At 31.2% G+C, this 14085-nt stretch overlaps 1 protein-coding gene across 2 annotated transcripts; it reads left to right on the forward strand.

Annotated features, from left to right (window-relative positions):
- Positions 1–6226: 6226 nt before the first annotated feature.
- Positions 6227–13462, forward strand: LOC126734110 (LETM1 domain-containing protein 1). 2 transcript variants are annotated; one of them, XM_050437641.1, is made up of 6 exons: positions 6227–6586; positions 6643–6870; positions 6922–7185; positions 12714–12900; positions 12952–13114; positions 13168–13462. In XM_050437641.1, exons 1-6 carry the CDS (start codon positions 6507–6509, stop codon positions 13347–13349), a joined length of 1104 nt encoding a protein of 367 aa, XP_050293598.1. In that variant the 5' UTR covers positions 6227–6506; the 3' UTR covers positions 13350–13462. The 2 variants fall into 2 exon arrangements, with proteins under 2 accessions (XP_050293598.1, XP_050293605.1); XM_050437648.1 differs by having other exon boundaries at positions 6229–6586; positions 13180–13462.
- The last annotated feature ends 623 nt before the right edge of the window (positions 13463–14085 follow it).

Raw genomic sequence — 14085 nt, forward strand, 5'->3', positions numbered from 1 at the left:
TTAATAAAGTATAAAACTCTTCATACTTTAACCTAGTTCCATTCAATACGCGTTTAATTTTGTGTTTACATGACTTCACAGCCGCCTCCCACAAACCGCCAAAGTGTGGGGACCTCGCCGGAATAAAGTGCCAATTGATTCTCGAGTTCATCAAATAATTTTTCAATTGAGACGATGCCAATATATCGTTTATTCTTATGAGTTCATTGTTACACCCAACAAAATTTGTAGCATTATCCGAAAATATGTCTGTGCATAAACCACGCCGTGACACAAATCTTTGTAATAAGCTTAAAAATCCTTCAGCAGATAAATCTGAAATAAGCTCAATATGAACTGCCTTAGTGGCAAGACAAATGAATATACAAATGTACGATTTAATAATTTTATTTGTGCGCGTTTTTCCATCTTGTTCAAAAGGCTCTGCGTAGTCTACTGCCATACATAAAAATGGTTTAGTTGGCGTTACTCTTGCGTCCGATAAATCAGCCATTTTCGTTTCCAAGAGTTGAGGCTTAGCCTTAAAACAAGGAACGCACTTTGTGATAACGTATCTCACGATTTGTTTGCCATTATAGGCCAATACGTTTGACGAACGTGAAAAAGGGTTGTTTGAATACCTGAGTGCAAACATTTTAAATGTTCATGGTCGATGATAAGCCTTGTAAATGGATATTTACCAGGTGGGAGAATAGGATGTTTTGCTTGAAGAGATAATTGTGAATGTCTTAATCGGAACTCTAAGAATTCCCTCAGAATCGAGAAAGGATCTAAGGATTTTAATTTGCTTTTTGGTGAGACCGATTTGCCGCAGCTTAGGGACTGGATTTCCCTTTGAAAACATTGAAGCTGAGCTAATTTTATCAATCGATTAATGGTACTAATAATGGTTTATTTCGGAAATCGTTAAATTTCCATAATTTTTTTTGCCTTTTAAGTTGTGAATGAATCTCACAATAACTGAAAACTTGAGTTAGTCGAGAGAAGGACGAGAAAATATATCAAAGTTTAACAAGACAAACAAAGTTAAACGTTTAACGAGATGGATTTTGTCTTAGCTTCAGGAAGCTGTACATTAAGTTTTGAAAAATCTATAGTTTCAGGCCAATGTTTAGAGGGAGAACAAAGAAACTTAGGACCATGCCACCTTAGATTGGATTTAGATATATCAGCAAGTCTTGCACCTCGGGAAATGATATCCGCGGGATTGATACTTGAGGAAACGTAATGCCAATTATTAATGTTTGTCATTCGTTGAATTTCTGCGACTCTATTTGACACAAATGTCTTCCAGTTACGAGGCTCGCTATTAAGCCAAGCAAGAACAATTGTAGGGTCCGTCCACAAGAAAATATTATCGATTTGGATGGAAAATGTTTTTAAACATTTGGAGACAAGTTGAGCGAGTAAAAAACCACAAAGTTCGAGACGGGCTAGTGAGATTGCCTTGAGAGGAGCTACTCGGGATTTAGCACACAAAAAGTGCGATTCAATATTATCAGTTGCATCCATTGAACAAAGATAAATGCAACATGCATAAGCATAAGCACCAGAACGGCAATACGAGATTCTATACCCAAATCTTAAAAAATTAGAACACAAAGCCATTCTTTTAACCTCCGAGATTCGTTTATCGATCGATAATTTTTTTAATTTATCGCAATAATAAATAAAGTGAGGGTCTTTGCAAAAAGGACATGTGATGGACCTTTTATATTCAGTATTGCAAGAACTGAGAAATGAGCCTAAATATGAATGATCTTTTTTAAAAGACTTAGTCGACGACTTTTGTGTGAACTGCCTCTAAGAGCTGACATCGCTGTAAGAGAAATTCATTAAAATGATTTATTTTTGGAGAGGTTATATCTTTACTAAATATTTCCCACTCTTTACGCGAGTTAAAATCTAATTTATTGGTTAATAAAAATATTAAGATTGTGTTCCATTCACCTACATTTTCTCCTATCGATTCCAAAGAACGATAATTTTTTAAGAATGTGCTTAGAAATTGTCGTAATGAAGCATGCGATTAGATGAGCATTGAAGATTAAAAATTTCACGAATGTGCGAATTGATAAAGATTTTTCTAATTTCATAACGTTTGATTAACAACTCCCACGCTGTGTTGTAATTGGAATCCGATACCGATAATGATGCTAAAATATTAGCCGGTTCTCCCTTTAATGACCCCTTTGAGTAATAAAACTTTTCAACATTTGATAATGTTTTGCTGTCGTGAACAAGCGCACGAAACACGTCTGAAAATCCCTGCCAATCCCCATAAGAACCTGTGAATTCCGGTAGACGCAATTGTGGCACTTTGGCTGTAACACTTGGCAAACGTGGTGTCGTTTACGCGATTATTTGTGACGTCAGCTGTACTGTGCATGAGAGCGTCATCTTCCCGAGCAGCCGCGGCTTTCAGAAAGTCTTGTGCTAATCCCATGGCGTCAAAATATCGGTTTTCGAAAACTGCGTCTCCTGCTCGGCGTCGTTGAATTCATCGGGACAATCATTCAAGTAGATTGCCCCACCTAGGCACGTAATAAGACATTCGTTTTGCACCGTGAAATGAAATATAATGTAAACATAAGTATTATGTATCGAGAAAATACTTTATGCTTATAAAAATCGAGAATCAAATGTAAACCCTTATTTTGCCAAAAAATGACAGTTGCGAAAACTCTCCGTCGTGAAATCGTGTAAAACAACAATATAAAAATGGCTACCGTGGTACGAGCAGAGCCATCTTTACTCTAGCCGCGAACATCGCAACACCGCGAACCGCTTATGCTTCCGGATCGATTTAATAGCCATATTTAACGGGACTCGGCAATGATTTTAAGTTTTTTTACTAACAGAAATGCCCGTTTTATTGAAGGCATTATGCTATTCATTGGAAAATAGATTTGATATGATTTTTTAACTTTATTTTCATAATATCAAGATTATATCCCAATTTATACAACCAAAAAAATATTTACCTCTGGATGTTTACTTATTATTGATCAAATATTTTTTTTGGCTTTTTTTGAATAATAATTCTACATATGGTAAATAAATGGTGGATACAAAATGTTAAATTGTAAATTAACATGCAAAGCCTGAATTATTACATATTATACATTGTGGTACATAATAAATGTGAAACAATGATTGTTTTAAATTGAAAGTTAAGTATCATCAAAAATGTCGTCAAAAACACTTACAGAAATAAGTATGAGATTGAGTGATTCTGAACACAAAATAGCCAGTATACAGGGCAGATGAAAGCATATTATCAGTTTTCTTAAAGTAAATATAGGTAGATATGGTTGCCTCCATCTATAATCCGTTTTGGTCACCTGTCAAAAAGCCAGCTTTTGACTAGTCAAAGAATGGAAATAGCAGGTGGATGGCAACCAGTTTTTTGACAGGAGACCAAAACGAATAATTATCGATAAAGGCAACATTATATTATATATTTTTTATAGGTAGATATGTTTGATATCGGTTTGATACCTTTGATACCTCTATAAAATTCAAAGAACAGTTTTCACTTGAATTTTCAACATCAAAAAAATTAAAAAGAAGAAGAAAAATGGAAGGTCCTTTTTTATTTATTTGATCAATTAAAAGTAAAAGCCTGTTACAAAGATTGTTAGTTTTCTCAGATACGTCCTCATTTGAGTCCTCATTATTATAAGAATTGGCTAATTCCGAGGCTGATTCCAAATCCCAATTATTATTAATTAAAATAATGCCTCTCTTTAAGCAATTTACGCTTTTTTTTAAGAATATCGCTAAGTGATTCTTGAGCTGATGGTTCACAGCTAGGAGATTTATATCTAGACAACAAATTCTCTAGCTTAGACCACCTATTTAGTGTCAATTCAAAAGGTAAAATCCATTTCAGGTCAATATGGGTCAGTTCATTCCTATTTATAAACACTTTTACTTTCATGTCGCTCTCTATGACTTGATTAGCGATATTTAAACAAGTATTAGTCAAATTTACGGTGTAAAAATATATTTTTAAATTATCAACTATTTTTACATTCCACAACTCTGAAATATTAATTTTTTTAAGATAAATATTTATTATCATATGAAAATTTGTAATAAGATCTGATTGTTCAAATTCAAGATTGTTGAGTTCAAGACGATGTTCATGTTCTTTATTTCTTTCTTCTGGACTTTTTCGAGGGAGAGGAACCTTTTTTGAAAGATATCCAGATAAATTTGGAAAAATTTGAGGAACTGCTGAAGGAACTAATCGGGTTTTAGTAGGTATTTTTGTTGTTGTGCCATTTGGCAAAAGATAAATATCCTCCCGAATGATGTCAGTGGGGGCAAAATGCTTAGCACAAACAACAGAATGCTTAGTAGGAGTCCAGTTGTCTCTAGGAATTGCTTTCAGCCATTTACCTTTAATTTGCTCATCTTTAGGAAAACCAAACACCGATTCAGCTCCCTCTCCTGCATCTAATGAAGTTTTGTAATTGGATTTGCATCCAGGGACACAGCATGGACTTGGCATGTTAAAAATGTACAAATATTACACAAATATTATATAAACTTACCTACTACCGGCTACTACAACTCCTAACCCTGACTTAAACTACTTACTTACCACATATTGTTTACAAGTAGGGAGACAAATACCTACACCAATTTTCCATATTTCTCCCTATGTATATTAAGCTATAAAGCAATATATTATTATCCACAGACTAACCAAATAAATGAACTAGCACAAGTTCAAAATACGTCACAAAACCATTTTAAGCAAGAAAGCCAAGAAACACACAATAATAACAAACCCACTTTTAAAACGTCATTTAGCTAGCCGGCCGGTAAATTTTGTTCGACTTTTAAGTTCGATTATTTAAATAACTACGCAAAATCCACATTAAACAATATAACTAGAACTTAGAGTAGGTTTTTAAAATTGAGTCTTAACGTTAGTAATTTAAATTTAATCACAAAAATCCGGAATTTTAAGAGAGAAACGAGGTAAACACCCACGGAAACCGCGGCGATTACCTACTAATATATGGGGTTATGGGGTTTCAGAGATAGCGGCGTCGCGTAGCGAGTCGATCGTAGCGATCGACTCGCTACGTTGCCGATGTGATGATGCTCTTGGCTAGAGATAAAGAAGGTTGTGGTACGAGATTGTTTTTGTTGATTGTGTTTGTTTACAAAAAAATGTCGAGTTAAATAAGGTAAAACAAGATTGCTTAGTAAAGCAATAATTAAAAATACGAGACGAGAAGGATTTAGGCAATGGATATAATTATTTAATGGCAATGGAAAGGACTGACCTGTACTGTCGATCCGTCTTGTTCGATTTTCCTATAACGTGATCGGATAGATAATGGCTCCCATACCTACTAGATCTTGTTGTATCCCTGGAGAAGGCCCATGTATAAAGTCTCTGCCCGCCAGGTCGTGTATTTTGGTAGGCGAAGAAAACACGTCGATAGCTTAGCTATTATTTAATATAAATAAACATTGCTGGTTCAAAACAGCTCTAACATGGGTTGTATATAAAATTATACGTGTTTTTGTGGTTTCGATAATATGGTTACAGAGAGTCGGGCCCTCTGGTGGCGCTTATCAAAATGAAATTGAGCGGCGTTGCCGTAGTTAACAAAAAGAATAGTTTAAATAGAATTTTTACATAAAAGTTAACGTTATATTTATTTTAATTAATCTCAAAATAAAATATTTAAAAGACAAATTAGTTTTTTTTTTATTTAAAATTTGGTCCCATATCTATCGTGCCAATTTATAATTCTTGGTAAGTATCTATAGCTAAATATTCTAAATAAGCAATGTCCTGAGAATCAAATTAAAATTAAATAATATTTTAGTGGATGTGTTAATTCTTGATTAAAGTGATGAGGGATGTCTGAGATGCAATATTTTTATTTTTTTCTATTTAAAATTAACGATTTTAATTAAAAGTGGGTATTTCGAAACTAATAAGCATATTGTTTTTTTCTTAAATAAAATTCTATTTAAATATATCTCATCACTCGTCAGTTAACGCATCAACTTTTGTAATTCTGCAAATTACTTCAAATTTAAATATCGGGCTTAAGTTTCCCACCACACGCTACCCAAGATGGTTGCCCCCGTCTTTGTCAACAACGTCAATAAAGCTGTCAACCGAATTTCTGTCAGTTCATTAGGCAACCCGCATTTCTCCATATTTGTCTTCTGTGTGGGGCTGACTATCAATCAATAGGTTGTTGGCAAACGACATACGCTGCGTTCTCGATTTTTCGCTGGGAACAATAGGACGCAAGTGCCAAGTTCACATATTGTATATGACAAGTGTACTTGACGAGTTTTGCGGATTAATTTTATCCTACCACTCAACCACTGACAGTAAATAGTATGATAATCATAACAAACTATAGAATGATTAAAAACTAATGATATGTTTATTAAATGAATTTCATCTAAATATATGGAATCAATTTAGAAAATAGCACTTTAGATTTAGCTTGGCCAAAATGGTATTGTCATTAGCTTTAAGTACTTGCAGGTGTAGGGTTAGTTTCACTAGAGCAACTCCATCCCTATTATGCCCAAGGTAAGACTATGAGAGAAAACTGCTCAATTTATTTAATACTGTACTGTTGCTTTTAGCTATCAAAAGTATAATCAAATAAAGTATTTGCATGACAAATCAGTGTATAAAACTAAAGAAGCAAAGAGAATACAATTCTACATCCTAAACAGATTCCTCAAGTATCTAAAAAACTATGATAAAATTCTGGAAAAAAACTTTCCAACCACTATGAAAACATATAGGGTGTTTGTGGATGGTATTAAATACTTTAGCATAGATACCAAAGAATATTTTAAAATAGTAATGTAAGTTTATATATTCCAATTATGAAGTATTTACTGAACTGAAACTTTCAGGCTTCTCAATAGTGCTGGGGGCAATTACTCAAAATTGCTTAGAAGAGAGATAGAGTTATATCATCAAATGCCCAAAGATATGATGAAGGTTGCACCAGTGATTATTTTTTCAGCCTTGCCATTTGCTTTTTATATTCTCCTACCCCTTGCATATGCTTTTCCCAAACAAATATTAACAACACATTTCTGGTCGACAGAACAAAAGGAAAACTTTGGGATTGATTACATGCATAACACCCTTATACATAATAAACCAGTTTTCAGGTAAGTTTTTGAGAATATTTATATTATTAAAAAGAATGATTTTTATTTATAATCCTAGTAAATCATTGGTTTATAAAATGTTTGACTTAAAATAATAATTATTTTTACTCGGCATTGGCATTTTAAATTTTACACACAAAATTTTAAAAAGTGCATGTCTACATGTGAACATCTTTATGGACAGTTTTAAAATTAGTATTATTTTTTCCATTCATAAAATTGTTATTTAAGGATTTCTAAGAAGTTATCCTACATATGCATTTTTACAGAAACGCTCTGGAAAAAAGGTGTATGAAATAATTTATTTGTTAAGTGTGTACAAAACCAATTATTTCAAAACTTGAATGAGAATTGAAAATGGGAGAAGAAATATTTAAATTGATTCCATTTTTCTATGATTATATGCCTACTATGCATGTTAAAATGTTTAATATTTTAACACTCAGAATTTTTTTACTCTAGGTAAGAATTTTATATTCTGGAACCAATGTAGTTAGGGTCTAAATTATTTTTAGGTACAGAAAGCTGCAAATCTGTTCTATAGCAATAGAATTATGTAAAGCTTTGTTAACCTGTGTAAAAGAGAATTCTATTTATGTTATTTTTGTTAAATTCAAGCTTAGTTTATGATTTTAAACTTAAACTGTAATAAATTGGTGATGAGTTTCATTTTGAATATTATCTTCCATGATTTCCCAGATACAATTACTATATCATCAGCATAAAAAAACTACTAATCCTTCAATATTCATTAATACTGTAACCCTCAAGAAATTCAAATTAATGCTGGCTGATAGTTGTTAATATCCTTTTGGTAATCAATTATAATACCACTTTCTAATATGAAATTATAAATATGTACCAGAGGCTCAATTTTTTATAGCATTTCTATAACACCACATTATCCTGTAAGACTGTTACTGTTACTGACTGTGTTAATATTTACTTATTTTAACAAACAGGGCCACCTAGCACTGGATGGCAGAATATGCCATAGTCTAGTGAATGTAAGTAATAAGACATACTTATTTTCCTATCAAGATTTTGATAGGAAAATAAGTGGGAATAGTGTTTGTGAATATGATGTCGAAAATAGGTGGAAGGGTTGGTGTTTATGGGAATATTCAAGAAATTCAGAGTCACATATAATTTTATAAATACAGAGTAGTATCGTAGTAATTGTGCGGCAAAATTATTTTGGTCTGTTTTGGTTTTCTGAGGTTTACCGCACTCGTGTGTTTGTTTTTCGACGTGCGATTTATTTCGAGTATTGCTAAACTAATCTGACATCCCTAAAACTTGACCTTGTTCCTCTGCTGATTTGAGTAGGTGGTTGACCTAGGCAGGGCTATTGAGAATTTATTTGACTTGCTGCAGTGTAATAAACCTATTGTGAATACATTGCATATATTCGCTGAATTAAGTAGGTGAATTATTACTAAAATTTATAGATTTAAATTTTATTACAGCCCAATGTCCGAAAAAAATTTAAAACTTATATGCTTTAAATGTCAAAATACATGTTTCTATAAAGATAGACCGGTAAAAGGTTAATTGTTTGGATCCACATGTGATTATTGTCAACTAAACATTAATTCTGGAACTGCGAATTCAGGAACAGGAGATGGTCGTAGAGGCAAAGAACGCAACAGTTTCAAAATTGGGTAGAAACACTTTGGAATTTGAGGATGAAGTATTTGAAGCTGATCAAGCAAATCAAGAAACATTTTATTGAAATATTTTGAGAAAATTGAAGTTCTTAAAATCGAGGTACAAAATACTAATGTAAAAAATGCAGAAATTAAAAAATTACTTAAAATTACAAAAAGTTGACAACAAAGGAAATGCTGATGTACACAAGATTGATATAAAGTTAATTGAAGAGTTGGGAAAAAGAAACAAATAAAAACAATGAAAGAAAAACATTTTTGGAAGAAAAATGAAAAGAAGAAAATAAAAAATTTAAAACTCTTATTAAGGAAACCGAAGAAGAATATAATAGTAAACTTAGAGAAAAACAATGAGAAAATTCTAAAGGAAAAAAATCTACCAAGGGAGCAGCTCATCAAATATAAAAAGGAAATTGATGCCTACAAAGCTACACAGGAAAACTTGAATGGAGTAATTAAGACTCTAGAAGATGATATAAAAAATGGCGGCATTGAACTAAAAACACTTCAAGATCTTAAACAAAACATAATGTCAACCCATAACAACGATCAAAATACTCCAAGGATAGCTGACCTACTAGTAGATTTAAAGGATCAAAATAAATATGATGGTAAAATTTTAATATTGACAGACGAATATGGGAGTCACCTTGACGGTTTATTCAGAGTAAAATACCCAAGTTTAAAATGTCAAGCTATTATTAAACCCGAAGCATGTTTTTCCTCTATTATAGAAGATATCATTGCTCTCACACAAGATTTTACTCTGAATGATTATGTTTTGGTGATGGCTGGCTCCAATGATTTTAAAAAGAGACAACTTCCATATTTTCGCGAAATTAATAGTAAAATGAAATATTGTACACATACAAATATAATTTTTACCTCTATTCCCTACTTTAAATATATATTTAAAAATTTGGAAAATATAGTTAACAAATTCAATAACAAACTTAAAAGCTATGCCCATAGATTAGACTATTATAGCGAGAGGAAAATAATTTTTGTTGATATAAATATGTAATCAATTTGGAAATCGACTTAATAAAGCGGCGATTGTTCGACAGATTGACATGATTATTTGTAATTCTAAAGTAAGTCAAAGTAGGTCAAACCTTATATATGTACCAACTATGTCTTTGTTTATAGATGTTGAATTAAATAAAAATAAGGTGGAAGAGGCAAATTGTAATAATCAATCAATAATTACTGTAAATCCTGCAAATGATAATTTTTTAGAAGTGGGTGTAGGCGAAATTTTAATATCATAGGTAAAAATAATAATATATTTTTATTATATCTTAATGAATCTAGTTTAACAGTCCATTTTGATGAAATTTGTGACTTGACCATTAAAAAAAATCCAGTAGTAGTCACATTGTCTGAGACATGCTTAACAGATAGTATTTTGGACACAGTAATTGACATTGCTGGTTATAATGTGTATAGAGTGGATAGTGACAGTATAAAGACCGGCGAAGCATTAGTCTATGTTAGAAATAATCTAAAAATTAAACAAAAAGTTCAGGTGTGTACACAGAAAAAACATTGGCTAGTTGCAATTGAAACAGTTTATAATAATATATTTTAATATTTTATAGTTTCTCTTTATAGGTCTTCTAGTTCTTCAAAGGTTGAGTTCGAAACTTTTTTGTTGGGGTGGTGTGATGAAAGCATTCTTGATAATCAATCTTCTGTCATCATAATTGGTGTCTTTAACATCGATTTTAAAACTCGGAAAATTTTTAAAATATTTTAAATTATTTGAATTTATTTCATATTGTAGATGACACAACCAGGTCAGGTAAAGGTAAGAATTCGATTATTGATTTAGTGTTAACAAACCATCAGAATATGTTTCAAGCCAGAGTATTAGAAACTGCAAGAATCTACACTAATCACTACATAATTAGAATGTTGCCCAATAATGTATGTTCAAGAGAGCCCAAAATCTTGCAAAGTAGAGAAAGATATATTAATTTTATCAGCTTAAACAATCTACTGGATCAGCGCAATTTTAATTTTGATCATGCTAATATGAATGAAAATTATAATGAATTCATTAGTATAAGTTATATAAAAAAAATAAAACTTCTGAAAACTTATAGTTATACAATAATTACAAAGAAAAAAGAAATTTGGCAGTAAAAATAATAAGGGATAAAAAGAGAAAGTATTATGAAGATAAAATATATGGAAATACGGGAAATCCAAAAGAGATGTGGAAAACTTTGCAAGAATTTATACCAAAAAATAAACAAGTGATGAATTTACAGGAAGTGGAAGTTAATGGCGAAGTTATTGATATGGAAAATAATTTACCCAACAAATTGAATCACTATTTTATAGACAGTATAAATTAAATTCTATTAGATGTAGACAAAAGAAATATTGCAGAAGACTTAGTAAACCAGGATCGTAATTTGGATAGTAGATTTTATCATTTTAATTTAATTAATTATACAGCTTAAAGAAATTTTGTTTAACATGACGAATAAAATAAGTCCTGATGAAATTAATCAACCTACTTAAGAATACTTTTGAGAATATTAAACAGCCACTGCTTAATTTAATAAATTGTTCTCTTGAAACTGGTGAATTCCCTGAACTACTAAAATTATCAACAGTTATTCCGATACAAAAGTAAAGAAATCTAGTTTAGTTAATGATCTAAAACCGATAAATATTTTATGTGCGTTGGATAAAATACTGGAAAAAGTAGTGTATACACAGCTTGTTAACTATCTTAATGATAATCGCATATTCAGTTGAAAGTCACTGGCTTTAGAGAAAAGTTTAACTGCGAAACTGCTGTTCAGGGTGTGTTGGCTGATTGGAAAAAAAATATAGACTGTAATTTAGCTACTGGAGCCATTTTTCTGGATTTAAGAAGAGCATTTGAAACCACCAATAGAAAGATATTAATAACAAAATTAAGAAGTATAGGTTTAGAGGGGGTTGTTTTGAAGTGGTTTAGTATGTATTTAAAAGATAGAAAACAGGTATTAAAAATGAATGATGTTTTATCAGAACCGTTAATAAATAAATATGGCGTTCCACAGGATAGTGTATTAGGACCATTGCTATCTGTAATATTATATTAATGATTTAATAGATTATGTTAAAGAATGCACAACTTATCTTTTTGTAGAGGATTGCTTATTTTATTTTGGATGCTTTATTTTATTTTACTATATTAAACACTCATGAGCTTCAAGTTCAATTAAATAATATTTTAAAATCAAAATATTTACTCCAGTTTTTTTATTACGCCTATATTATTTCAGAACAGACGTAAGTCTAGAATGTAGGAATAGCAAGTTACATGAAGATGTCTTATCAACTTCTCTTGAAGACATTTTTTTTACAAAATTTTATTATTTTAACAAAACAGCCTATAGCTATTTTATTGCAATTCTCAGAAAATGTTTAGATCTTTTTGGCAAGTCGCAATTCGGTTATTGTGAAAATACGTGAGTATTTGCTGCTCTCTGTTATTGTACCTGATTCATCGCTACTATAATGTTGCTATAGAAATGTTTTTACCTGACCTATCTGTGATTGTATCTATACAATTATATTACCATAATTAGATAGCTGTAATAAAATAGATATATCCTTAAGAAAGCACATAAACGAAACGATTTGAAAATGTTTTGCTCAATTATCTAATTTAAGGGTAATATTTTGCTTTTTCCTTTTTCTATTCTTTCAACGTTTATACTTATACGTATCTTTAACGTTTCTAGCCCAATTACGTACTAGTTTATTGAGCTATATATAAAAGGAATCTTATGAAAATTACATAAGACATATCCTACAAGTACAAATTTTATTTTACACTTTATGATTTTTTAGGCACTTACAGTCGCAAGTAAAATTCATAAAATATCATCCAAAAAAGAAAATATTCTTTGAGGCGTGGAATAAAATTGTGGCCGAAATAGGCAGTGGTGTGCAACCATCCGTAGATGATATTTTGTCTTGTAAAGAACTGTTTCAGGATGAACCCTATCATTTATCGTATCTGAGTAGAAACCATATAGTAAGGCATTTACTAACATAAATACTGCCCAAGATTTATAATTATTTTTAGTATCACCTTCTAAAAGTGCATGGAATACATATTGGTTGGTTTAGGAGAACCAGACTGGCAGATCGGGCTCAGATTTTAATAGAAATGGATAAAGCCATAATGCGAGAGGGTGGTGTTCATAATATGCCATTAGAGGCCTTAAAAAAATGTTGCTATATTAGAGGTACCTAAAATAATATAAATACTAACTATAAATACTAACTGCTATCTACTAAGTGTTTTTCTTAGGACTTAATCCAAAGTTTGCTACTCAAGAGCATATGATCAAATGGTTGACAAATTGGATAAAAATATCTAACGACATCGACAAAAATACTCTGTCTTTGCTGCTACACTGTCCTGTATTACTGGGCTACAATGAGCAATCAAATTGGTGTTTAATTTATCCACAGAAGTAATTATTTATTTAAATATTTTAAATTGGATCCTGTGTAAATATTAAGATTATGTTAATATACTTCCATAAAGTATGTATAAAAATGTTGTGTAATAAATGATATATTGTGTTTTATATGGAGTTTCTCAATTACCTATATAAACCCATAATTTTATTTTATTTAGCTATTTCACTCATTTTTTTTGTCAGCCCACCTAAAAATATTAACTTGAAAGCAGCAGAAAGCAGACTTTCTAAGTGATATGCATGTGCTATTAATAAAAATGTATTACACTTTCTTACCATGTTTACTACACTTTGATATAGGAGTAGGCTTTTTTTGAGATCTCAATTATACATCTGATCAGGAAAATAATTCATAGTGAGCAGAGTCATAACGAGGGAATTTTATTACTAATGCCTCAAAACAATTCGCAGAGATAGTTACCGAAGCCAGTACCGGTAATATCATGAAGATAACATTATAAATGTTTTGGTTGTTCATGAAACCTTCTGCATTTTCTTGCTATTATATAATCACCTGCACATTGTTTATGGAGAATAAAGATCTTTATCAAAACTTCTTTCGAATAGTTATTTTGTTAAGTATTACATCACTATTTCAGTAAATATCCAATCTAACATTAAAAAAATCCAATGCAATATCTACCAAACTAGGCATATAATTGTATGAGTTCGTCACAATACAATATAGATTTCATCTTATTCATGCGAATAGTTATTTCTTTCTATTCTAA

This window comes from Anthonomus grandis, chromosome 1, assembly GCF_022605725.1.
Source record: "Anthonomus grandis grandis chromosome 1, icAntGran1.3, whole genome shotgun sequence".
Classification (NCBI taxonomy): Eukaryota; Metazoa; Arthropoda; class Insecta; order Coleoptera; family Curculionidae; genus Anthonomus; species Anthonomus grandis.